General features: G+C 45.4%; 1 protein-coding gene across 16 annotated transcripts in view; it reads left to right on the forward strand.

Annotated features, from left to right (window-relative positions):
• Positions 1-9598: 9598 nt before the first annotated feature.
• Positions 9599-27942, forward strand: part of Cflar (CASP8 and FADD-like apoptosis regulator) — a 47574-nt gene continuing 29230 nt past the window's right edge. For 2 of the 16 annotated variants that reach the window (NM_207653.6, NM_009805.4), the window contains exons 1-3: positions 11574-11947; positions 24594-25020; positions 27344-27449. In NM_207653.6, the coding sequence (NP_997536.1) occupies positions 24725-25020; positions 27344-27449 (402 nt within the window). In that variant the 5' untranslated portion in view covers positions 11574-11947; positions 24594-24724. The other 14 variants (NR_149255.1, NM_001355056.1, XM_011238420.3 and 11 more) reach the window with 13 other exon arrangements.

Consider the following 27942-nt stretch of genomic DNA (forward strand, 5'->3'; position numbering starts at 1 on the left):
GACTTACACATACCGAAACACACAGAGACATGCACACACACACACACACACACACACACACACACACACACACACGAGAGAGAGAGAGAGAAAGAGAGAGAGAGAGAGAGAGAGAGAGAGAGAGACACTGCTTGACACTGTCCTCTGAGGGGCCTTAGAGCAGTTAACTTACCTGCCTATAACAATGAGCACACTCAGCATCTGAATCTTGGCTTCTACATACTGAATGCTTCACTAAAGGACATCAAGACCCCTGAAGAAACACCTGGCTCCAGCACTGGAGCATGGGAACAGCAGGTTGCACATGGAACATTTAGAGCAGCTACCAAGGAAGTGCTCAGAGAACCAAAGGAGAATGAAGTCAGTTTGAAAGGTTTTCTCTGGGCCAAATAAGGGTAAGTTGAATATCAAAACAAGTATTGATTGATACAGATTTTCACCCATTAAAAAGTATGAACAGATAAATCAATATTAATGCATTTGAGTGAAGGCATATGCCAAATTGCCCCATTTTCAAGTTCAGACCCCAATGAAAGCCTCTTGAGGCTCCCAGGACATCAAGTGCTCCAAGAAAATAGCCTATGAAAGATTCCTTGGCTCAGGGAAGAAGCCTCCATTTCGTAATACTGTTGCCCAGAGATTTACAACTGAAGAACAAAGGGTTCCTATGTGCTTGGCACCTGTGAGCAATATTAAATGGAACCCATCAAACAGTCTAACAGAAAATGCAGCAGGCTCTGGTCTAATGAGCTTTATGGAGTTTAAGATGGCTTTTGGAACCTCAGGCACTCTCTCTTCACCTCACTGGCTTATTCTAGAGACAGGAGCTGTGGTTGGGATAAACTTCTATGGGTGGATACCTACCTCAGTGATGTTAAGTTAAAACCAGAGGATGCTTCTAGTGGACAACATCTTACTCCAAGTTTAAATGCCCTCCGAACCAACACATTGTTTCTTGGCTTTTACAGTTAGCTGGTGCATGCTAACAAACCCTTTCCCCTGCACGTTGCCTTTGATCATGATGTTTCATCATTAATGACCCTAAGAAACAGCTCCCTTACCTGTTTCCTAGATACCATGGACTTCCAGTAAGCATTCAGAGTGAGGTTTTGGCAGCATGAGAATCACTGAAAGCATTTTTGGATGCTATGGAATAAATGGATGAGATCTGAGATCTGCATTCGGTATTCCTCAGGTGAGAATTCTTTGTTCAGTTCTGAGCCCCATTTTTTAATGGGGTTATTTGATTTTCTGAAGTCCACCTTCTTGAGTTCTTTATATATGTTGGATATTAGTCCCCTATCTGATTTAGGATAGGTAAAGATCCTTTCCCAATCTGTTGGTGGTCTTTTTGTCTTATTGACGGTGTCTTTTGCCTTGCAGAAACTTTGGAGTTTCATTAGGTCCCATTTGTCGATTCTCGATCTTACAGTACAAGTTATAGGTCAACTTGAGACAAGCTATAGTCATCTGAAAGAAGGGAGCTTCAGCTGAGAAATCAGCTCCATATAATGGGGCTTTAGGCAAGCCTGTAGGGCATTTTCTTAATTAATAATTGTTAGAGGAGGCCTCACCCATTGAGGATGGTGCCATCCCTCAGGCAGAGGGTCCTGAATGCTATAGGAAAGCAGGCTGAGCAAGCCAGTGAGCAGCATCTCTTCATGGCCTCTGCTTCAGCTCCTGCCTCCAGGTTCTCACCCAGTTTGACTTCCTGTCTTGGCTTCCCTCAGTGGATGGTGATTCAGGATTTGTAAGCCAAACAAACCCTTTCCCCTGCACGTTGCCTTTGATCATGATGTTTCATCATTAATGACCCTAAGAAACAGCTCCCTTACCTGTTTCCTAGATACCATGGACTTCCAGTAAGCATTCAGAGTGAGGTTTTGGCAGCATGAGAATCACTGAAAGCATTTTTGGATGCTATGGAATAAATGGATGAGATCTGGGTATTCAAAGTGCAGCTTAAAGGGCAATAGTGAGAAACAATTGCATTAGGGGATGAGGTATCTATGAAAACAGAAGAAGACCCAGGCATGCTCCTGTGCCACTGAATGCTGCCTTGTTGGAGCTGACTGACCACATGGAAAAGGCCCTCAGAGTAAAGATAATGAACATTTGTGGCAGGCAGAGAAAAGTTGTCTACACAAGTTGAAAGACATTTTAGGAACTGATTTTTAAACTCGTGCCATCCCAGACAGATCTGACTTTATGCTGGCTTGTGGAATTTGTCATAGCTATCTAGTTAATGCTACCATTTCTGATCAGGCTTGTGATGATTGCTGGTGTGGACAACCTTCCTGTGGGAAGCCACATGTGCTGTTGCAGGATGGCGCTGGCTACCACGCATACATAGGCAGTAAAGGTTTTTTTTTTTTTTTTTGCCAAGATGAGGTTTTGAGAATTAACCAATCAGATGAGAGACAAGTTAACCAATCAGATGAGAGACATGTTAACCAATCAGATGTGAGAAATGCAAATGAGGTGGTAAGCATAACCCATGCATAACCAATCCGGGTGTGAGACATGCCTCTCCTAGGCCTATATAAGCAGCACTAGTTCTGGGCTTGGTGTCTCTTTGCCTCGGCAATCAAGCTCTCCCAATAAACGTGTGCAGAAGGATCCTGTTGCAGTGTGGTTCTTGCTGGCGAGTCAGGGGGCGCACAAGAAGTGGTGCCGAAACCCGGGTAAAGAAACATCTTCAGGCAAGAGCGAAGACCCCCTGCTACAGGGAGGATTCAGAACTACATCGAGGGGAAGGAGCGCTTAATAAAGTGTTCCCATAAACCAGACTGCTGAGAAGGATCCGGCATGGATTCAGAACTGTTCAGCTGGGGAATGGTGGTAATGAAGTGTTCTTGCAAACAGACTGCTGAGAAGGATCTGACTGCGTGGATTCAGAACTCTTCAGCTGAGGAACGGTGGTACCGGTAAGTCTCACAAATTGATCCCTGGGTTAAAGGGGGATATGTTTTTTTAAAAAAGGAAAAGAAAAGGGAGGAAAATGAAAGGAATCAGTGATAAAGAAAAGGAAATAGTGAAGGAAAGGAAAGGAAAAGGGAAAGGAAAGGAAAGGAAAGGAAAGGAAGGGAAAGAAAGAAAAGAAAGGACAGAAAGGAAGGAGAGAAGGGAAAGAGAGAAGGAAAGAAGGGATTGAGACGATAAGGTTCCCGGCTTTGGGACAACTTAAGGTTCATGAGTTATGCTTTTTTCTCCCATTGACCCTTTGTGGGTAGGTCTGATAGTTTTGGTCTTGTTTGTTCTGATATATGGACTCTGTTACTGTTTGAAACTGTGTGTAGAGGCAGTCAAGACAGGTCAGAAAATTCTTACAGAGCAACAAGAAAGTACGTCGGAAGAGGAGAAGGGCTTAAAAAGAAAAAGGAAAAAGAAAGGAGACACAGTGTTATCAGGTGGACAGAAAGGACAAAACAAAAGAGCCGAGGCAGAGGAGGAAGGTGAATTAGCTTCTGCGCCCCCTCCCTATGCCTCCTCGGCAGCCACCTATAGGCGGACCTTCTGTCTGGAGGTTTGGAGAGAGGTTAGTTTCTCCTTGCTGGGATGTCCTATTTCCACTGACCAAGCAGGGCAGAGATATCATGAGCCTCTAGATTTCAAAGTAATCAGGAATTTGGCTGAGTCTGTGCAGATATACGGCTTAACTGCCTCCTATACTGTGGCTCAAGTAGAGGCATTGAATAGACACTGCATGACGCCGTCCGATTGGGCAGGCTTGGTAAAGGCATGCCTTTCACCTGGGCAGTATTTAGATTGGAAAGCCTTCCTTGTTGAATTTGCAAATGAACAGGCAGCGGCTAACTCTGCTGCAGGAAATCCAGCATGGGATAGAGATATGCTGCTTGATCAAGGTCGCTTTGCACAATAACAGACAGGATATCCAGTGCAGGTGTTTGAGCAGGTGAATCAGATTGTCATAAGGGCGTGGAAATCATTGCCCACTGGTGTTGACGTGGGCGAGAGGGTCTGTTCGTTTGTTTCCCCAGGATCATCGACAACAGCTGTGGGTCGCAGAGCGGCTGACCAGAGCAATTTAAAACAAGCAGAGCTATGAGGACATGGATGTTCCTGTGGCTGGGGGTGCTTCCACTAGTGAGAACTGAAGAGCTCTGTGTTCCTGAAACCATGCTGTTGATGCATGATGATTCCTCAATTCTTTACATCTAATGCCAGGTTTTAAGCCTCAATGGAACTCGAATAGAACCCATCATTGTTGGCAATTTTACCTCTTGGCTTACCTCTGCTTTTTCTTACTTTAAGGAATGGGTGGGAGTGATTTTGTGCTGCCATATGCTGTGGACTGGTGTTCATGCTCTGGTTGGTATGCAAATTCAGAACCCAACAAAAACATGACAAGGCGATTATCGCTCAGGCACTTTTAGCTATTGAAAATGGCACCTCCCCTGAAGTTTGGTTATCTATGCTCAAGAATTAGTCGGCATCTGAGTTCTCTGCTCTTGCACCCCACGGATTTATGGATCCATTGCACTAGGATGAGAGAGACTCGACAATCATTGTTTAGCCCTTGCACATCGCTGAGGTTTCCTCATTGCACGTGATAGGGTGATCACGATTTCCCCACTAATTCATTTTTTGGCTGGCCTCTTTTGTAGAGTTCGCCCTAGGTCATTTAGCAGTTACTGTCACACAGCACTGCGGTATCCAGAGACAGGCAACTTTCCTCATGCACAGACCAACCTAAGACACGGGGCCCGGTGGCGATAGGGTTACCCTATGATGGTAAGGCTGTGACATTAGAGGAACGACCTAAAACAGGAGCCACGGCGGATGGACATAATTGCACAGGCCTAGTCCAGCCTCATTCTATTAAAACAAAAAGGGGGAGATGTGGGAAGCCACATGTGCCATTGCAGGGTGGCACTGGCTACCGCTGGCCACCATGCATACATAGGCAGTAAAGTTTTTTTTGCCAAGATGAGGTTTTGAGAATTAACCAATCAGATGAGAGACAAGTTAACCAATCAGATGAGAGACATGTTAACCAATCAGATGTGAGACATGCAAATGAGGTGGTAAGCATAACCCATGCATAACCAATCCGGGTGTGAGACACGCCTCTCCTAGGCCTATATAAGCAGCACCAGTTCTGGGCTTGGTGTCTCTTCACCTCTGCAATCAAGCTCTCCCAATAAACGTGTGCAGAAGGATCCTGTTGCAGCGTTGTTCTTGCTGGCGAGTCAGGGCGCGTGCAAGACCTTCCCACAGAATGAGCCTTCACTAGTGTTGGGGGTCAGTCTTTAGTAGGCAGAGACTAAGCATCACATTGATGATGTCCATACTTTATGCCAGCTGCCATGAAATGCCTTGGAGGAAACCCTAGAAGGGGTTTCCTCCCAGAAGGGGAAGGAAGTAATATCAGGAAGTAGAGGGAGACAGGGATCTGGGAGGGAGAGAGGAGGGGGAGAGGAAAAGGGGGTCCGGTTCAGATATGGGAGTAGATGGGGGAGATTTTCAAAGGAAGTGTGTAGCGGTGGGTGAGGGGGAACTGGGCATAGCCACTAGAAAGTTCCAGATGCCAGGGACCCAAGAGGTTCCCAGGACCCAGCAGCGAGGACATTAGACAAAATACTCAACAAAGGGAAGATAGAACCTGTAGAGATCCTATCCAGTGGATAGACACAGCCCCTGGTTGATGGATGAGCCACCCTCCTACCTCAAAAATATTAATTCAGAATTCCTCTTATCAAAAGGAAATGCAGGGACAAAGAGGAGCAGAGACTGAGGAAAGGCCATCCAGAGACTGCCCTACCTAGGGATCCATCCCATCTGCATACACCAAACCCAGACACTATTGCTGATTCCAAGAAGAGCTTGCTGACAGGAGCCTGGTATAGCTGTCCCTTGATAGGCTCTGCCAGAGCCTTACCAATACAGATGCTGATGCTCACAACCAAACATTGGACTGAGCATAGGGATCCCAATGGGGGAGGTAGGGCAAGGACTGAAGGAGCTGAAGGGGTTTGCAACCCCACAGGAAGAACAACAATATCAACCAACCAGACACCTCAAAGTGCCCAGGGACTAAACCACCAACCAAAAAGTACACATGGAGGGACCCATGGCTCCAGCTGCATATGTAGCAAAGGATGGCCTTGTTGGGCATCGGGCATCACTAGGAGGAGAACCCCTTGTTCCTGTGGAGGCTCGATGACCCAGGGTAGGGGAAAACTAGGGCGCTGAGGCAGGAGTGGGTGGGCAGGTGGGGGAGCACCCTCATAGAGGCAGGGGAGGGGATAGGGGGTTTGTAGAAGGGAAACTGGGGAGGGTGATAATATTTGAAACGTAAATAATTAAAATAACCAATAAAAAATGAAAAAAAAGAGTATGTAACATTTCTGAGATGAGCTGGAAATTTTTAAAAAATTATGAAAAGGATTTTCAATATCTTAAAAAATATAAGACTGGGGACTGGAAAGATGGTTCTGCAGTTAAGGTTGCTTGCTGCTCTTCCAGAGGACCTGAGTCTGGTTCCCAGCACCCACACCACATCAGATGTTGTTTCACAAAGAGCAGCAACTCTAGTTCCATGGGATCTGACGAGGCTGTCACGGGTACCCACATGTGCTACACCCCCTCCAGTAGTGACTAGCGTTACAGGCCTTGAAACCTGGATGCAGTCCTTAGGGGGGAAGTTCAGGGAAACTTAGTCTCCTGGAACCGTGGCATTCTGTATAAGGAATGTTTCAAACTTGTCCTTGGGAATGGATCTGTGTGCTTTCTTTCAGTATTGTATTATTATAGGTGTCTCTAAGCAGTGACTTGCCAAATACCTAAGCATAATCGAACTTTGTTTCCTGGCCTTCATCAATGTCCTAGGGTAGTCCTTGAGCCAACCCTGGACTTGGAATTCAGTAAGAATGTTGCCTATTCAGTGACATTTAGAATTGCCTCTGGTATTGTAAGTGAGATACTGAAAGAAATCAGGCATTACTCTCTACTATACAGAGTTAGAAATCTCAGGGCAAGCTTAGCAGAGTAAGTTTAGGATTTTTATTATAGTTATGTATAGCAGACTGCATTACTTATTAGTAGAAAGTTTCCCCACACAATCACTTAGAATAAAAGCCAAGTCATTCTCATATACAGGAATGTACAATGGTTTAGGAAGTAGATCGGCCTGTGGTTTGAGTAGGAGCTAGAATATTGCATTATTCATGAGAAGGTTAGCTAGAGTGGAACTCCCTAATTAGAACTATGACTTGGGTGTGAAAGCCCTTGCCCCAGGAGTGTAAAGACCTCACACCTGGCTTCCAAGAATATAGCTGACCTTAGATAGAGCTGACTTTGTCTCAGTTGTTTTATTGCCCAGTACCTGCCAGTCTTTATGTTTGCATTCCTCTGTTTTGTGTTAGAGTCATTAAGCATCCAGTAAACTCATTGTACCTTAACAATAGTGACAATGATGTGTCACCTAACTTCCCTATTTTCTTCTGTATTAAAAGTCTGGTGCTCAATTTGAAAAATTACATTCAGATACATACTCTCTCTGGATTCATGTCTGTTTGTCATCCATGCCAACTCCTTGCTCACCTGTAACTACCGGAACCCGAGTTTTGCCTGTGGATCGAGTATCCAAGTGAGGTCCGTCTGCAGCACACATGCATCTGTGCACACGCAGAGACACGTTCTCTTAATTAATGCCACCATGTAACTAGTGCATACCTTTAACCCAGTACTTCCAGAGGCAATTGGACTCAAATAAAGAAATACAGTCAACCTTATACCAAGATATTTTATAAACAGTGTAACTCTAGTCTCATGAGAAGTTATATGGTCTCCATGGGTATCCAGGTCCATATGTCCACATATATAGACATACATTTACAGCCAAATAGAATATATATATATATATATATATATATAGAGAGAGAGAGAGAGAGAGAGAGAGAGAGCCAGATATGGTAATACATGATGCACATCAATAATCCCAGCACTTGGAGAGGCAGAGGTAGGAGGACCACTTTAAGTTCTGGGCCAACTAGGGCTACATAGTGAGTCTGTCTCAAAAAAAATGGTGTTGGAGGGTGGGGAGACATACAGCAATGGAAAATCAATAATATTCTAACAGTACACAACTAACTTTGTTTCTTCATTAAGAATAAGGGGACATGGTTACAGTTCTATGGAGCTTTCTAAGTCTGTGATCCTATGGTAGAACTAGAAGTGTATTTATAACAGGCTGGCATGCTTGACTCTCAGATTATCTATGAGGTGGTAAAATCTTGATGGGGTTCATAAAATGAATCTGGGGACAGTATGTCACTAGATATTTTGTGGGAAACTCTTTACAACATTATTTAAAAGTTATTTTTTTGTTTATGTTTTCAAGACATGTTTTCCCTGTGTAGCCCTGGCTGTCTTGGAATTTGCTCTTGTAGACCAAGCTGGCTTTGAACTCACAGAGATCTGTTTACTACTGCCTCCAAAGTGCTGGGATTAAAGGTGTGTGCCATCATGCCCTTCTAAAAGTACCCCCGGCCTTAAAAAAAAAAAGATTTATTTATTTATTTTATGTGTGAGTACACTGTTGCTGTTTTCAGACACACCAGAAGAGGGCATTGGATCCCATTACAGATGGTTGTGAGCCACCATGTGGTTGCTGGGAATTGAAATCAGGACCCCTGGAAGAGCAGTCAGTGATCTTAACCACTGAGCCATCTCTCCAGCCCCCTAAAAGTTCTTGCTACAACATTTTTGTCTTCTCAGCATGCTCTCCTATATAGAAAGGGCATATATACTGTTAAATTTTAGTTATCCAAGTATTATTTATAAGAACTCTGTAAGAGTGAGAAATAAAACTTGATACACAAGAAAAAATAATGTCATATACTAGTGAATGAATGAATTAAGAGTTTGAGCTGGGTCTGGTGAACACAGGCCTAGAATCCTAGAATCCTATTGAGAGGCTGAGGTTAAACGACATTTTTACCATGGGTTGTAAGACTAGAGGTTAGTAGAGAAATGCTCTGGGAAAGAGTAAGACATACCCGAGTATGGTTACAGGCTCTGCCGGGGACAGCTGTGTCCTATTATTTTATGGGATATATATTCTGTAGCTGAGTTACATGGTTTACACTTTTCCTTTATTATTTTGTGTGTTCCATATCTGCATTGACATGCGTACAGCATCGCACACACGGAGGCTACCTGTGTGGGTGTGGTTTTTTTTTTTTTTTTCTTTCTTTTTACTTTTACAAGTCATCAGTCTTTGGGAGCAGGGAAAAATATTTACTAGTTGTACCACCTGCTCCAGTCCTTAAGTAACAAGTTTTAAAGTGTAATTTAGATCGAGGCTTAAAGGCTAAAGGCTTAGTTTTAATTTTATTATGTTTATGTGTGTGGGCACACATGCCCTGGCACACGCGTGGTTATCAGGGGACAACTTGTAGAGCTGATTCTCTCCTTTGCTTCCTGTCCTCTTCCACCACAAGGCCTCCAAGAGAGTAACACAGAAAATGTGTTGATACTTTGTCTCCTTCCACTGGAGCGGCTCCACCGGATAAAAAAGGAAGCCTACATGTTCAGACTGGTAGAAATAAAGATATTTGTTATTTTATTTGTGTTTTTCTGTATTTAAAAGTGTATCTAGCCAAAGACTTTTTTTTGTCTTTATAAAGTCAAGTAAGGGTCTGGAGAGAATGCTTTTCGGCCTCTATGCTGACTGCTCGGAAGACCTTTGTCTTTGCTAAAAACCCGGCCCAGGATGCGAGCCAGGGCTCAGAGACGCTGCGCCTGCTGCCACGTCTGCTTTCGGTTTCTGGGCGTCTCCATTTTGCGGACCCTAAAGCACGCAGCGAAGTCTCTGAGACCTGAGCCTCTCAAGCGGCCACTTAGGGCCGGACAGGTACGTGACCTGCGCGGTGTAACTGGCGCGCTACTCGCGACGCTGCGCGAGCCTGGGACCCTAAGTCCCGGGCCGCTGTGCCGTGCGCGTTCTAGCCCGGCAAGGAGGTCGCTACGAGTCCGGCGCCGGCGCTGGCGCACAGGGGATGGCGGGCGGAGCCCGGGAGGGCGCGGAGGACTGTAGCTCCTTTACTGGCTTTGCTGGCTGGGTAAGAACCAGGGCTCAGGGCGACCACAGGTGGCAACAACTCCCAGTTCAAGGAGGCCTGGTGTGTTCAGGGGATGGGATCTTCAGGGAAGTGACCCTTAATGACCCTAAGGCACCCCGGAGCTGTAGTGACTGCATTGAGGACTGGAGGGAGCACCCATAAACCCCCAAGGGGGAGCATTCCTGTGTTCCTGTCGGAAAACTAAAGATTAACTTTGCTGGCCGAGCCACAATTAGTCAAGCACAAAACATCTAGAGAATTACTCATTTCCTGGAGTTGAACTGTCCAGTTTCCAGCTTTCCTTTCGAAAAGTTGGTTCTCTCTCTCTCTCTCTCTCTCTCTCTCTCTCTCTCTCTCTCTCTCCCTCCCTCTCTCTCTCTCTCTCTCTCTCTCTCTCTCTTTTGGTGGACAAGTTCGCTGGAAGTAAATTCAAGGAGTCTAATTAAATCCTCCGGGTTCAGGTAACCTTCGAAAAAAAATTTTTTAACAGTAAAAGGGGTGGGGCCAGAAGGGAGTGTCATATGTCAGGCCTTGACCAATAGGGATGATCTAAAATTTAAAACCTAAGAAGAGATTTTAGATAAAAGGTCGACCTCCTAGTTTACAAAAGGTTCTGAACAAAGCAGAAAGCTCAGCTCTCTGGTATCACAAACAAGCTTGGTTTGTAAGCAAATTATTTTTTTATTTTATTTTTTGGTATTCTGAGACAGGACTCTATTCTCTATACAGCCCTGGCTCTCCTTAAACTCACTGTGTAGCCCAGGCTGCCCTAGACTGTGCAGAGATCCACCTGTGTCTGCCTCCTGATTGGATTACTAGGATTAGAGAGTATGTCGCTATTAGTCACTGTTCCTGGGAGTCCACCAGAGATAACCACGTAGCCAAAGTTCATAGCCTATTGAAAGTCTTTATTCCAACCAGCTGGGATGACACTTAGGTACTGTGTGTATTCAGTGACCAATGTCCAGAGCACAGGGTTTCTGAAGGCAGAGACCTCACTTGGCAGCTGGAGCGGGGGGGGGGAGTGGGGGGGGGGTGGGGGGTGGGGGGCGGGGTGGGGCGCGGAGGTGGAGGCTTTGGGTAAGCAAGCGATTTGACCGCTAAAATCTTCTCTCAGCAGCCGACCCCACCCCCGCCCGCCCCCAAAGCTGGGCGTACACCACCACACTCAGCTTCAATGGATTTTTCCAGAAGTTTTATGTTGTACATTGTTTTTGATGACATTTAATTCTTTAGCAAGTCACCACTTGCTAACCTAGTTTCCCAAGCTGCGAGAAACCCGGGTGGGGGGTGGGTGGGTGGGAAGTGGGGTGTTTCCTTCCTTCAGAGAAGTAGCATGGGGGGCGGGATTTGGGGTATGTGCGGTCTTTGGGGTTTTCTTTCTTTTTTTTTTTTTTTTTTTTTTTTTTGAGCCTTGACTGGTCAGTTTCGCCCCTAGAGGCGGAAGTTGGCTTCCTCTCTGGCTTCCTGTAACTTTCCTCCGCCCTCTTGTTAGGATTGTGGAATTCAGCAATGGCCTCGATTCAGTTTTGGTGAAATGGCGGCCATTCTCATCTTCTCGGAGCCCTTCTCTTTGCTCACACTCGCGATTCTGCCCCCGCAAGAGTACTCTGGGGACGTCCTTATCGCTGGGAGAGAGCGGTCGCATCTCATTCCTGAACCTGTTGGGCTCGCTGGGCGCGTCACCTGGCTAGCAGCTTGGGCCAGCTCCGCAGGCTAACTTTCCTGGACGCCTACTGAAGAGTCTGCTCCTCTCTGTGTTCTTTCCAGTGTCTCGTTCGATCCAGTTTTCTGGTGGTCTCCAGCGAAGACAGGCGACAAAGCCGTTGTTGAGTGGGATGGGCCGGCGACCGCCCGGTGTGAGTAATCCCAGAACCCCTCCTATTCTTGCAGTTCCCAAAGGGACTTGGGAAGTTGGAGAGCTGACTCCTGATTAATGTAGGAAAGTGTTCGTTTCCTATCTTCCACTCTTGGTTCCTTCTGTGCTTTTTGGGGATCCACTCACAGCACCTCCAGACTTGTGGCACATTCAAATCCAAGTCTTTCTTGAAGAGAGCCAAAGACTTATTAAATTAAACTTGTTACTGGACTCAAATGCCTCCTTGTTAATTTAGTGTGTGACTCTGGATGGCGTGAAATTTCGAACAAGGTACTTGGGTGTTTTTTGTTTGTTTCTATAATCCCAGCGTAGAGGCTGCCTGGACAAAGCTCAAGGACAGCTTATCCTGGCAAGAAGCCTGCTGGCCAAGAGTGAGGCAGTGAGGGTTTGGCCCAGGGCCTTCCTATACTCAAAGCATTATTTCTCTTAAATCTCAGAAACAAGAAGCACTACCTGTGTTATGACGCCCTAGCTGACCTTCACCTCTGGGAAGACTTGACACCCCACCTGGGGCAGCTGTCTTGCTCCTTACTAAGGATTTTACTTCTTATTTTGCATTGCATTTTAATATCCAAAACCTTTCAGGCAAGTTATAATATAAATAAAATATACCTGCAAAGTAAATACAGACACTGCCCCCACCTCCCACGAGTCCATTCCCTAGCGACAGCCAGAGGTGGCTGGTTCTAGTCACATACATTGGTGTACTCAAATACAGTCTTTTGGTTGCCTTTAAAAAAATTGGGAATCTTCCCTTGGCCCCAGCCATCCAGCTCCTTTTCGTATTCTTTCTCCAAACAGTCTTTCAGAACAGATGTTTGTGGTGTTGTTTTTCTGTTTCCATCCTAGTTTCCCCTCCTTCCCCATCTTGTGCAGTGGCCACTTGGATTTGTTTCATTGGCTCTTTTTTTTTCTTTCTTTCTCCTCCCTCTTCAATTCTTAGCTTTGGGGAACAATTTCTTCCTTTGTGTCACTATTGAAAGAAAAAGACTGTGTGTGTGTGTGTGTCTGTCTGTCTGTGTGCCCTTGTCTTTCTAGGTAAAATTGAACTCTTTCTGCTCTTTGTACCTTATTCTATATTTATGCTCATTCGATGATCTGTACTCATAGCCACTTTTTCTTTGTCCATTTAATGCCAGAAAACAACAACAACAACAACAACAACAAAGACAACAACAACAAATCTTAGCTTCATTATTTTCCTCTTTCTGGGGTTTCTTTGGTTGAACACATTGAAAGAATTAAGTTCTGCCAACTCGGTATCAGATTTACCACTTATTCGAGACTGTGTTCTGCATTGAACTCTTCAGTTGAAGAAGACTGTGGTATCTTCTGATTTTTTTGTTTGTTTTTTGTTTTTTTTTCGAGACAGGGTTTCTCTGTGTAGGCCTGGCTGTCCTGGAACTCACTCTGTAGACCAGGCTGGCCTCAAACTCAGAAATCCGCCTGCCTCTGCCTCCCAAGTGCTGGGACTAAAGGCGTGCGCCACCACACCCGGCTGTATCTTCTGATTTTGAAGACAGCACTTCACTATAGCCCAGGCTGGTTTGCAACTCACCACGCAGCACAGATTGGCCTTGAATTCTCCAAATCCTCCTCAGCTTCCCAAGCGCGAAGATTACTGACATGAGCTCCTGCACCCAGGTCTTTCACAGTTTTTGATCTACATTTAATACCTCAGTTTTTATTTACTTATTTGTTTATTTGATGTATGTGAATAAAATGTAGCTGTCTTCAGACACACCAGAAGAGGGCATTAGATCCCATTACAGATGGTTGTGAGCCACCATGTGGTTGCTGGGAATTGAACTCAGGACCTCTAGAAGAAGAGCAGTCAGTGCTCTTAACCGATGAGCCATCTCTCCAGCCCACCTCAGTTTTTCAGTGTGATTGAAAACTCCACTTGCTTTAACTACTTTCAAGGTTTAGTGTGCTTTGAAGTAAGTGACTTCCTTCAAAGATCTTGTTTTACAAGTGGGAACCAGAGCTTCATGGACCTGTGAAATGTTCCATGTTTAAAAGTCCCCCTTTGCCTTATATTTCTGTGATCTTTTAAAAAATACTTTTTTTCTCTTGTAGCTTTAGTTTTTGGTTTTGTTTGAGACTGAGTCTCCTGGAGCCTGGGCCAACCTTGAACTCCTGGTCCTCTCTGTTACCTTAGTTATGGGTACACACTGCCATGCTTGACTGAAAAGCATTTTTTAAAAGTTAGATCTTTGTTTAAAAGGTAGGCACTTTACAGATATCTTGCTCAAACACCTCTAGGTGTTACGGAGGGGGTCCATCAAAGTCCCTGATGGAAATGAAAGTGTATGCATTTCTCTGCTGACTGACACTCCTACCCCCTTTTAATTAGGAAACACAAAAGTAGTAACAAGTTACATACAGAACCATGGCTGAGTGACTACTGAAACCTGAACAAAAGTTTTATGCTTGACTTATGCCCTGCTTAAACCCCAAGGCCATACTATTTTAATCTGACAGATAGTTAAGGGTGTGCTTAAAGGCCTAGGGAACCTATTAAAATGTTGTGGTGGGAACAGGGGGTTTTATATATATAGCACAAGGCTTTACCCTGGAGAAATGATGCAATTGCTCTCTGCCCAGGCTTTCCACAAACAAGCTGGCCACCATTCAGCCTAAATGTGGAATCAGTCTCGTTAACCATGGTTGCTTTCAGGAATGTCAAAGAATCGTTCAGGACCAGATAGGCGAGAAGTCAGGACTACCAAGGGGGATCAGAAGAAGCAGATGGACACTTTGTTACTTTATTTCCTCAAGTTGTCCGTTTCAGAGTCTTTCCTCCCCCACCCCTCACAGTTCCACTGTTTATCATCAAAAGCAGGGAGGGCAGGAAGCTTGAGCGACCACAGACAAGCGTTGCTTCCTGGCTTGCTCCAGAGTTTCTTACGACAAAGAGAACTTTTTATAATTAGAAAAACTTCTCTATATATTGAAAGGCATGTTTAGAAGCTCCATATGGTGATCATATGTACAGCTTTGGTCTTTGAACTGAGCTTTTGTGTAACTGGACAAGTGTATTTGCCTGGTTGAAATTTTAACTCAAGCCAAGCCAAGCTTCAAATGTCATAAATGCTGAGCTGTGTTCTCTTAGTCATTTAGAGTTGTTTCTTGGCTCACCTTTTTTTTTTTTTTTTTTTTTTAACTTTGTTTGTTTTCTTTCCCAGACAGGGTTTCTCTGTGTAGCCCTGGCTGTCCTAGAACTCACTCTTTAGACCAGGCTGGCCTCGAACTCAGAAATCCACCTGCCTCTGCCTGCTGAGCACTGGAATCAAAGGTGTGTGCCACCAGCTCTCAAATTTATTTTCTTTTTCCAAGACAGGATCAGTATCTACCCCAGCCCAAGCTGGCCTTGAATTTGCCCTTCTGCCTCAGCCGTGCAAGCGCTCTGCCTGAGTTAGACTATGATGAGAGACAAACCCTCACCTTCGGTCAGCTGTGTGTGGTAGGCCCTAGGTGCCTGCCAGGCTCAGGCCTCAAGAGCTCTTGAGCAGGTGACATATGACTATCCAGTTGCAGCAGATAGGCACACAGAGAATGTCCGTTTGTCCCTTTGCAGCCTACACTGAAGCAAGGTGGAACTGGTGGCATGAGAGGCATCACCCTTGGAACCTGGACATAGACAGAGCTCAGCTGTTCTACACTGAATGAAGTAATGACAGGGCTGATAGGAGGGATTATGGGTATCAGAGGCTGGGTATGACCCCAGGAAGAGTCTCCTGTGAGCTGGGAAGACCTCATCTTAATGGGCAAACAGTGTTTCCAGCCCAACGCTAGCCTTTTAGGAAAAGGGCCAACTGATTGTCAATACATTTTGATTAAAAACTAAATAAATAAATAAAAATAAAAATGTATCCTCGGCGCTCACTCTCAATAAGCTGTCATTTCTTAAACTCTTAAAATTTATGTGCCAGAGTGTTCGTTCACCCAACCTCAAACCCAAGTTTCTACATATGTGATTGTCCCAGAAGAGACTCAAAAGTGCCGAAAAACAATTTTATTGTTGTTGTTTTGAGATAGTCTCTCTGCATAGCCCCGACTGTCCTGTTTACAGACTTTGAGAAAACATGTGGTTTTCCTGACTGCTGTTACATGAAAATATACCCCCAGTTCCCTCTGCTCCACATCAGATGGTTTAGATACTTACAGCAACAACGATAACAAAAGACAAGGCCCGGCTACCTCTTCATTGTACAACTTAGAAATGACATTTGGTCTCTGGACTCAGCTTTTGCCAAAGCATTAAAATTTAAAATCTTGCTTACACCAAGCAGTTTGGCCTGTTTTTTCTTTCTTTTTCTGCCAAGGAAATGGAAGCTTTGTAATTTATGAACGCAGCAAATCCTGCTCTGTGTGTTATCCCCACAAATTCAGTACTGCAGCAGTTTATGCATGATTGCATTTTTAACTGACATCGTCAGATATAAGATAGTAGTTCTGAGGATGTTAGACTGTTGTCTTATTTGGGGGAAATTAGTTTAAGTTTTGGGTACGTTCTGCTGGGCATGTTGGCTTATGCCTTTAATCCCAACACTTGGAAGGGAGAAGAAGGCAGATCTGTGATTTTGAGACTACCCTGGCCTACATAATGAGTTCCAGGACAGTCAGGGCTATGTAGAGAGTATGTGGGCTAGCGTTTGGCTGGAAACACTGTTTGCCCATTAAGATGAGGTCTTCCCAGCTCACAGGAGACTCTTCCTGGGGTCATACCCAGCCTCTGATACCCATAATCCCTCCTATCAGCCCTGTCATTACTTCATTCAGTGTAGAACAGCTGAGCTCTGTCTATGTCCAGGTTCCAAGGGTGATGCCTCTCATGCCACCAGTTCCACCTTGCTTCAGTGTAGGCTGCAAAGGGACAAACGGACATTCTCTGTGTGCCTATCTGCTGCAACTGGATAGTCATATGTCACCTGCTCAAGAGCTCTGAGGCCTGAGCCTGGCAGGCACCTAGGGCCTACCACACACAGCTGACTGAAGGTGAGAGTTTGTCTCTCATCGTAGTCTAACTCAGGCAGAGCCCAGAAGAAATGCCTGAAGACAGCTGTGAGGTAGGGCCAGATGAGCCAGTTTGTGACCAGGGCAAGCTATGGAAGAGAGCTGGAAAGATACAGAATTCTAACATGATGCTGAGAGGGGGCGGGGGGAGCTTTCTCAGTGGAGGCAGCTATGAAGAGGTTAAAAAAAAAACCATGTTGGGGATCAGGGAGGTATTTGGAATTGGATTATGGATAATACACAGACATGGAAGGATATTGTTAGTGCTTGGGCTATGTATGAGACGTTTGTCCCAGCAGAAATTTAACTCTAAGATGTAGCAGGCCACTCTGTCAATAGGATTCAGTTTCCTTGCTCCTGGCAACTCTGTCCATGGTTCTGGATCCAGCTAGACGTTCAGCCTCTTCCTCCAAGTACCAGGGTGCCAGGTTTGTGCTGCCATGCCTGCCGGCAGTCCCTTGGTAAAGTCCCCACTTTGCTCTTTGTTTCCAGCACTAAGCACTAACTTGGGGGCCTTGCACATGCTGAGCGAGTGCTCTCTCACTGAGGGTGCACCCCTAGCTCTCTTACTACCCTTTGAGATGGTTTCACTAAGTTGCCCAGGCTGGTCTTGAACTCACGGAGTGCAGGCAGGTCTGGAGCCTTCAATTCTTCTGCCTCAACTTCCTGAGTAGCTGGGATTACAGGTGTGTGTCGCCAGGCCTGTCTTTAAAGCCCCTGCATACCAGTTCTTTTACCTGGGGAACCTGGAAAGTTTGGAAGGGACACAGACAAAGAAGAGGAGTTTATCAAAGGGCTGTATAAAATGCACCTACTTTTGTGTCAGTTTATAATTGGAACCATTTATCATCTGTGGGCAATATTATCTGTGTGAATGAAATGTGTTGCTTGTGAAGTGTATGCTTTGTCACTGACAATAACCGTGGCTAGTGACATGCCAGATTATTCTTTTGCTCCAGCCAATGGTCTGTCTCCTAGGCTATGTTTTAGTGCACGTCCACAGCACCGCAAGCCAGGAGCCACAAGATGGTTATTGCACATCCTCCTTTGACTAACTTGAGAAGGGGTGGGAGTTGCCGTTTGAGGTATATATCTTACATTTAAAATGCACACGGCATGGGGAGAAATGGCAAGTGTATTGTTTTAGCTGTTCAGCTTGTCTGTGGGTCCTGTGTACAAATGGAAGGGAAAGATGGGCTCTGGCATTCCAGGTCGATGCACAGAGCTCTGTGAGATGCTCACACTGTACTCTTCAAAATCATTATGCTTTTGGAACCTGCCAGATGAGTCTTTCAAGTACTTCATGTTTTTAATCTCACTATGGCTTTTTGGGTACCGGGAGGTTCCAAGTTGGCCTGCAGCTTTCTGCCTCTGGTTATGCCCACTCCTTGCTTCAGATGGAAGGCAAGGCAAGATGAAATATGTCTTAGGGAAGCTAACCAGGCATTGTACTGACTGCTGTGGGGCTGCCTGGATTATTTTGCAATTTGAACACGAGATGACTGAGAGGCACTTACTGTTCAGTGAAACAGTTTGAGAAGTCTGACCGGAGTTGCCACATCGCGTTGTTACCACGTCCAGCCAATGCTAGACGCCCGAGGGGTGAGTCAGTTGATTGGCTGGAAGCTCATCTGTAGTGGAGGATGATACAAAGGAGTTACTGGTCACACCTGTGTGGACGCTTCCAGGAAAGCCTGGAAGTAGGTGGGCCTGCAAGATAAGGGTTTTGCTGTGCAGATGGGTAGAAAGGGTATAATCCAGGTAGAGGCTCCTGGAAGACAACTTGTTGAGGTTTAATTAAGACCAACTGTGCAGTGTGTATATTGGTGAGATGCAGGCAGGTACCAGGTCATGATTGGCCTTGTGCAGACAACCTGGGGATCTGTAGTGGGAAAAGAGCTGTCACTGAAGGGTTAGAATTAAGAGAATGTCAAGCACGAACCTGAACTTTTGCAAGTTCATTTTGATTTGAATATATTTTGGACAGCTTAGAGGCTGGGGGTTGAATGAGCCATTTAGGGAGCAGGTTTCTAGGATGGGTAGGATGATTGAGAAGGCCTGGGTAGGAATAGTGGAGAGAGGTCAGCCTGGGGAAGGGTTCTAAGGAAATTAACAGTATCAGTGGAGCAGAGCAGAGCAGGCTTATGAAGACCTCTTTTTATTTAAATGTTCCAGGTGTTTATTTAAAGTACGGAGTCTGTTAAGATAGTTGCTGCTATGGTGGGACAGACGGACGGGGGTACGCTGTCTCACTTAGCTACCCACTTCCTCCTCTGTGGCAAGAGTAGTTCTCAATCTCCTCCCTAGCAGAAATCCTAAATACAACACCCTTTCAGCAAGAAGTTCCAGCACAGAACACTTAGGGCAAACAAAATCCCAAGATCAATTAGCTAACTATAGTTCTCAGGTGTTCAGTCTCTCACTCGCTTAACCTATTTGTTGATGTCTATCCTTTGATCCCTCTCCTCTCCACCCCCCATTTCCTGTCTCACCCAGGGCCCCGGAAACCATGGTTGATTTCCCGCCTCTATGTGGGACCTTTAAAAAGAAAAAAAAATATATATCTACTTATAAATGAGATCATGCAAAATTTTTCCTATGTTTTCCATATTTCATTTCACATAATTTCCTCTCATTTTATCCATGTGGTAAGTGACAGCGTCTTCTCTTTTTTAAGGCTGAATAATGTGTGTGTGTGTGTGTGTGTGTGTGTGTGTGTGTGTGTGTGTGTGTGTAATAGCAGTTTATCTCATCCTTTGACACCAAGTTGTTTCTGTATCGTGGTTTTTAAAATATGGCTATAGTGCATGGAGGCGCTCAGCTCTTCTGGAAATTTTAAAAAATTTGTCTTATGTGTTTTGCCCACGTGTGTCTCTGCACACCATATGCATGCCTTGTGCCCCAGGAGGCTAGAAAAGGGTGTTGAATCCCCAGGAGCTGGAGTTACAGATGGCTGTGAGCCTTGTAGGTGTTGGGAAGTGAACCTGAGCCCTTGGGTGGGACAGGAGTTCACAGAGGTCTGGACAAAAGCAGTGTCATCAAGACTGGGCAAGGGGAGGAACCGTAGCTACCTACTCTCCAGCACCATGTTTAAGAGTGTTCAAAACTCCAGTAATCAAGATACATGATAAATAGATGTGAGTGGAAGAGACTCAGGATCTGAAAATGGGGTATAGGATGACTGGCCTTCCAGTTAGCCCAGGTCAGAACATTTCCTGTGATACAGGAATTCTGGTACCAAAGCTGAAAAGTTCTAGGTGTGTCCCACTTGTCTACCTACTACCTGAGGGGCTATAGCGGTAGGTGTCAGGAAGCTAAAGGTAAAGGAATTTAAGATTCTGGCCAGAGAATTTGGTTTCAGGCCCAGTACAGAGAAAATGAAGCGAAGCTGGGTGGTGGTGCACACCTTTAGTCCCAGCACTCGGAGGTGGGGCCAGGTGAATCTCTGAGTTTGAGGCCAACACGGTCTACAGAGCGAGTTCCAGGACAGCCAGGGCTACATGAAGAGAAGCTCAGTCTTCAGAGAGGGGTGGTGTCGAGGTCATTTCCCGGCACTGTCACATGTAACTCATTCATCCTTTTACATTCTGAGTGCTAGCTCTGAGTCACACACTCATGTCTGACCACCAGGTTGCTTCTGCTGTGATCTAGGCAGGGAGGCCCTTGGACCCCAGGACCCTTTGCCAGAAGCCCGTCCTGAAGTCTCTTCAGCACTTCCAGCCATTTTGGAGATACAGATATCAAGTGGATTACCACTGACAGGCCCGGAGTGATTCTGTCTCCAGACCCATCTCCTTTCCTGAGACTGTGTTGCTATTTTAAGCAATTACTTCGATGTTCTCATGACTTGCTCCAGAAATGAAACTGAGACTGGTTTTAGGTTTTCGGTACTCAGTCAAGGTTAAAGACAATGTGTACCAAATGGGAAACTATGTAGGTGTGGAAATGAAGGGGAGACAATGAGTGAAGGTTTCATCAGAAGAAAGGGGAATTCCTTTAGAATCTAGAAAAGGCCAGGGTCCAGTTCTGTCTGGCTACAGAAGCAGTACTGAGGGGTTAACATAGTTAAGGGATAGGAACTTGATCAATCAAGATCGGGTGTGTGAAAAGCAGGGAGGAGTCTGAGCATGGAGCCTTGTGAGGCTCTTGGGAGCAAGAGCAACTGACTGCAGAAGAAATAAGTGATGAGCTGCATGGAGTCCACGAACATGGCTTGGCTACTGACAGCCATGACTGAGTCCTTCCATTGAACTTAAAAACCTCTGGTCTGGAATCTGGCTCTGTTGCTCTGTTGATGGTGCCATCTGTAACCTTGTGATTTTCCACCTGTCTGACTCTGGGACTTCTTATATATGAATAAATGCTTAGACTGATAGCTTTGGCTCATTCCATGACTAGCTCAGGATTTAATAACCAGTTTATTCTGTTCTAAATAGACTCATGGCAGTGTCCTCTGTTACAAGTGACCATCTTCCTCATTGTTTAGGGGGCGAATGTCTGTGCCTCTGACTTTATCCCAGAATCCTAATCCCTCTAGTGGATGTCCCACCTTCTAATCCTGCCTCAGCTCATTGGTCAGTCAGCTTCTTATTGACAGCTGATGCTCCCACTCAATGCAAAGAGATTATTCCTATGTGGATCCTTTGGGAGAGGGCTATCCTAGCAAGCACAAACCCCGGGTTCAGTCACTAGCACTGCAAAACCAGGTTTGGTACTGAATCCAGCACTTGTGAGGCAGAGGTAGGCAGATCTCTGTGAGTTCAGTGCCAGCCTGGAGTTCATGGTGAGATCCAGAACAGAGCCACATAGTGACACCTTGTCTCAGAAAAAGACCAAAATACCGAAAATAGCACTCAGGAGGCTCAAGAACTTCATTTGAAAAAAAATACAGCGTTAAGGTCAGCCTGGGCCACAGAAGGCTCTTGTTTCAGAAGAAATAAAACAAAAACTCCCATAGCTACCCCAAAGGTCACTCTGTCATTTGAGCCAGTAAAATCTGCCCGGTCCTTGTGGATAACTTTGAAAGTCTTTAGCTATTCGTCTGCTAAGGTCCATCCATCTACATACATAGAAAGAAAGTTCTGAAAGTCAGATGAGCCCCGGGGAGCAAAACTTTCCACGCCTCCTTGCTGTCCATCTAGCCTACGGACTGCAGAAAGGCCCCTTACGTTTTTAAGCACACTCACATGACCCTTCAGATGCAGGCTGCAAGAGTGTAAATTCTGCCTGTTTTGTCTGTTGTGGTGGTGATGTCAGTTTTTAAAAGGTTTATTTATTTTTATTTATGCGGATGAGTGTTTTGTCCTGCATATTATATATGTGCAGAGAAGTCAGAAGAGGGCACTAGATGCCTTGGGAACTGGAGTTATGGAAGGCTGTCTGTTGCCTTGTTGAGTGCTGGGAGCCAAACCCCCCGGCTTCTTTCTGCTAAAGTCGTTAGTGCTCTTTACTGCGGAGCCATCTCTGCAGCCCAGTGATTTTAGTTTTGCTGAGGCTAGCTGATGCATGAGCCTGAGCTTTCATAGTGGCTTTCAGGAAGGGGATCTTCTGGGGGAATTTTGCATTTACTGCTGAAGGCTGCTGACTTCCCTACTGGTCTTGGGGAAGTTTTTATAACAGTTTCTTGGCCTGGTCATTACAGAAAACCCAACAAAGCTGACTATTTTGATCCCAGCTAAGCCTCTTAATTCTGTGCTTTTCTCTGTCAAGTACCCAATACTCACAGCCATGGAGAACTGGCCTCGCAGCACCCAGCTTTCGGGCAGGGAGGTTTGCTGCGTTGCGGTGGCCTGTCTCTGCCTGGGGTATCTGTGTTTTCCTTCAGATATTTTCTCACCCTACCAGACACCCCCCCCCCCGCCACCGCCCCCCCCGCCACCCCCCCCCCCCCCGCCACCCCCAGTAATTGGGATTTGGCTGCAAAAATGTCCCTCCCATGAGCACTGAGGGACACAGCACGTTAACTCTTCCTTTGCCATGAACCACGTGAGTTAGATGCCTGCCTTTGCAAGCAGCCCTAAACCGTTTGTTTTTACTAATTTTGTTTTCAGTTCTTTTTCAAGTATGACTGGAGAGTTCTGGTACTATTTCTTGTTCTTACATTTAATGACCTCATCTTATTTTTCCCTTACTTATTTCTCATTGTACGTGTAAATGTTTTAGAGATTAATGCATAGTAGCATCTACTAAGAATGTTACAGCTTCGAAGGAATACAGAAAGGAGGAAAAAAAAAAAAAAAAAGAATGTGGCCTTCCTGTAGCAAACTCCGCAGTTAGGTTAAAGCTCTGTCCTGTGAGTGCTACACAGGTTTTTGACATCTGAGACTCATAAATTGGTATTGAGACTTTTTTTAAAAAAGTATCCTGAACACTGCTTTTGCTATATTTAGAGATACTTTTGTTAAATTTCATTCTTTTAGTTATAAGTAGTTCTATTTAAATTTGGATTAATGGGTGTTCAGATTGGCATAGACACACCAATCTTAGATAAATATAAATATTTAAATGTTATACAAAAGACATGAAACCATTAGAACTAACAGTTGGATTATATTTCTATTTTTTCCCTTTGAGATCAGAGTAGTTTGCTTGCTTTTACATTTTCTCAGAGACAAGGTCTTATGCATAAATAAGGGCTGGCAAGATGGCTCACTGGGTAAAGGTGCTTGCTGCCAAATCTGATGACCTGAGTTCATGTAAAAGGAGAGAACTGACTCCTGAAAGCTGTCCTTCACAAATCCCCTCCCTGCAAATATAATAAATAAAATAAGTAAATGAGCAAATGTATTTTAAAGTTAAAACACAAAGAATAGACAGTGATAATCCTTTATAGCCTAAATTTTAAAACTGCTCAGTTCTAATAAAGAAACTGACAGTACACAGTCATGCCTTGGGCCAGGCATCTTCTAGAATGTTCCTCCCAGATCTTCTGGCCACTTCCACTGATGCCAGTGAGAGTTCTGATGGCCATTGCTGCCGTGGGAGGGTGTATTGAGGTTGAGGGACTTGGCATGTTTCTCAAGTTCAAGGTCCTAGGACCATATCAGAACCCACAAAGCCCTGCTGGAAGGTCCTGTGAGCATTCATGACATGACAGATATGAGGGCCTAAAGTGGGACGGCAACTGGAGAACGGGACAGGGGAGGGTGAACAGGGGAAGGCAGAAACCTCTTCTTATTCACAAGGCCCCTTCAAAGAGTGTCTCCTTTGCCAAAACCTGCATTTATTCAGCTTAGGGCTAAGAAGAGTGGGCTGGGCAGTGACCTCTCTCAACTCAGCTGCTTAGTCACCAGACTTTTCTCCCCGCCCCCTCTCCGCCCGCATCTGTCATGGTAACTTATTCATATTAGGTCCCAGCAGTGATTTCCCCTTACTGATTAAACCATGTGGGATTTTTTTTTAGACACAATTTCATCTTTAATTTCATTTCCTTGAGTGTCTGGGTTTTCCTCTGCATCTTTTGGCTTTTGGATCAGTCATTGACTCTGTCTACTGAGGATCTCTGTTTGTTGAATCTACTCTCTTAGGGAGACCAGTCGGAAGGTGAGGACCTGTGCTTTGACTCTCAAGCCTAAGTGTTTTGATAAGAGGATTCTCTTTCACCACAGAGTGTCTCTATTGCAAGAACTCTGAGAGAAATGAAGAGAGTCCTCAGCAATGATGTTGGCTTCTCGTGGTTCCCAGAGCCCTGCTTAATGGATGGAGACTGGACGAGAACCTGGCTGCTGTGGTTCTGAACATGGCCCAGAGCCCTGTGTCTGCCGAGGTCATTCACCAGGTGGAAGAGTGTCTTGATGAAGACGAGAAGGAGATGATGCTCTTCCTGTGTAGAGATGTGACTGAGAACCTGGCTGCACCTAACGTCAGGGACCTCCTGGATAGCTTAAGTGAGAGAGGCCAGCTCTCTTTTGCTACCTTGGCTGAATTGCTCTACAGAGTGAGGCGGTTTGACCTTCTCAAGAGGATCTTGAAGACAGACAAAGCAACCGTGGAGGACCACCTGCGCAGAAACCCTCACCTGGTTTCTGATTATAGGTAAGTCATCCCCTGGGGGAGGGGAGAGGGAGTCTAGATGGTTAGGGCAGTGAGAAGACCCCATTGCTTCCTCTTCTCTCTGATCAAACTACCTGTGATACTGCTTTATAGTGTGCAACTTCTGGATTCTGTTGGTTTGTTTGTTTTGCATTTTTTGGTAGCCTATTATAGCCCAGGCTAGCTTGGAACTTACTGTGTGGCCCTGGCTGGACCTCCAACTCATAGCAATCCTCTTGCCTTAGGTGGGATCATAGCTTGTTTGAATTAAAAACAAAATGGTTGTTTAACAGGTAAGCAGATGAGTAAAAGATCATAATGGAAGTGGACAGGACAGATGGTGTATGCTTGCCAGAAGGACAGACTGACAAGAAAGGAATCAAAAAGAAACAGCATAGAGTCACTCTCTATTGTCAGCCCCTGGTGGTGTAATGCTTTGGAAATTTCTGGTATCAAGAAAGGAAATACCAAATCTGAGTAATCTTCCTGTTGTCATAGAACTGTGGCTCTTTCTAAACTTTCCTCTATCCTTGCCCTGGCCAGCCAAGGAAGTACAGCAGGGTGGGGTCTTGTACTGTTCCTTCCCATCTCTGAGGAGCCCAAGTTGGACATTTCTTCAATGAACTACCTTTCAGTACCCTTCTGGTTAAAGCTGGACCAACTATTGAAGTACCTTAAGTACAAGAGCCTCCTAGCTGTTTCTTTCTCCTGATGCTGGAGTCCTTGGAAGGAGGACTGAGTTTTCTGAGCAACAAAGAGACCTTGCTTCTCTAAATTGCTTCCTCTTCTTCCAGGCCATTAGTCCAGTTGGTTGTGTAGTATGTATTTAGAGACAGTGTCTGTCATCAAAACTACTGAAAAGAGTGGAAGGCAGCACGGGCTTTGGAATGTATTGAGAATTATTGTTGGAAGGTCTGTGTTAAACCTCAGACATACCAGTTATAGCCCACACAGGCTGAGCCAGTTAACTAGCCTTACAAAAGAAAGAATATATAGCTCAACTAGCTACACTGGGTGACAAAGACGGGCAATCCCAGCTTCTCTGGAGACCGAGGCAGGAAGATTGTGAGTTCAAGGCCAGCTCTAGTGACATAATAAAACTCTGAAAAGGCAGAGCAGGATAGGAGGATGTTTGGGGCTGTAGCTCAGTGGTTGGCACTGGCTTAGGTTGTGTAAGATTCTAGGTTGGATCTCAGCACCATGAGCAGATGATCATGAACTTCACAAGTTTACGAGTCTCTCTGGATGGTGTACCAAGTGGCTTTGTGTGCAGGATGCTTGGGATTATTGTTCTTAATAATTTTTCACATGTCTAGCCACGTGACCTCACACAGCTGGGGAACACTAGCTGGGTCTCGGAGACTGGGTTCAGGTGTAGTGAGTGGGAATGGGGTGTCAGGCCCTCTGGAAGGGTCTGGCAATTGGGATGAAGCAATTGACCATCTGTTCAGCTGGCTTTCCGTCAGCACAGGCCAGGTAGCTGGCTTAGGGCAAAAAGGAATGAAAGGCTCTCACTTCCCTAAGAATGGTACAGTCTTCCCGGAAAAACAGCCTTCCACACAGTACCACGAGGTATCCCAGGCGTCCTGATAAAGTGAAGGCTGCTCCAGTCAGAACAGAAGTGACTGCATCAAGAGGGGCTTTTCAGACTAAACGTTTGTGGTCATGAGCCCCATGGTGGATGTCTTTTGCTCTTTAAATTCAAATGTGGGCCAAGATGTTAGAGATCTTTCTTTGCTTTAGGATCCTGAGACTTTAGGTATGGTTCATAGACCAGTGTCAGCCAGAGCTTATCAAACAGAGAGGACAGGACCACTCTCAATCTTTTTCTTGTTACTCATGTGTTTCATTTCACTATTACTTCTGGGAACCTAGGGGTTTTTTCCGGGGGAGTCTCTGCTTTCCCCAGTAATTTGCAGAACTGTTAGAAAGGGAAGTAGTGTGTCCTGGTGCAAGCAAAGACAGGGCCAGGTGTGGTGGTGCACGCATGTAGTCCCAACACCTAGAAGGCAGAGGCAGGTGGATTGGGGCAGGTTCGAGGCTCATCTATCTATATAGTGAATGCCAAGCTAGCCAGAGCTACATAGCAAGGGCCTGTTTCTGAAAACCAAACCAACAAACCAAACAACCAAACAAACAGATGGAGGAAGATGAATTTTCTCTTGGAATTTTCTTGTAATCTCTTGGGGTAGGGTATCAAGGCTTCCTGTTTTATAGATTTGGAGCATAGTCCGTGGGACAAGAATTAGTCTAGTTGGTGCCTTAAGTGAGGTATGGGCTCTGGGTTCTTGTCCGGGTTTACTGAAGACACTTTTATGGTTTACAGGGTCCTGCTGATGGAGATTGGTGAGAGCTTAGATCAGAACGATGTATCCTCCTTAGTTTTCCTTACAAGGGATTACACAGGCAGAGGCAAGATAGCCAAGGACAAGGTGAGTTGTCTTTGCTCGGTGCCTGTTCCAGAACGTGCCCCTTGTGGTATGACGACGGGGGTGGGCAGCCTGCTGCCATGTGTCCAGGATTCAGACATCTGAGGCGGGTTTTCATAATACTGGTAGCAAGAGAATTGGTTTTTAATTGAGACTAGGTTGGTACTAAATCCTCATGTGCCTTGGGTGTTTTTTATGCTTAGACTTGGTCCTGATTTCTGTAAAATTGACAGGCCTGGCTTATATCAACTTTTCGATTTGACAGCTCTCTTCTGGGTTGGGCATCCTAGCTGCTTGTGTAGAGTTTAGCATTTGCTGGTCTGTTCTCTTCATGCTTGCCCACTGCTGTCCATTTCCCTGGACAGCCTGTGGAGGTGGTTTGGTGTGGGGGGACTGGGGCGTAGGTCCTTCTGACTCATCTATGTGGGAAGTGGCTAGTGTAGGATTGGAACTGTTGGGATTGTTGGAAGACTGGTTCAATTGCTACTGACCTCAC

Source organism: Mus musculus, chromosome 1, assembly GCF_000001635.26.
Source record: "Mus musculus strain C57BL/6J chromosome 1, GRCm38.p6 C57BL/6J".
In the NCBI taxonomy this organism is placed as follows: domain Eukaryota; kingdom Metazoa; phylum Chordata; class Mammalia; order Rodentia; family Muridae; genus Mus; species Mus musculus.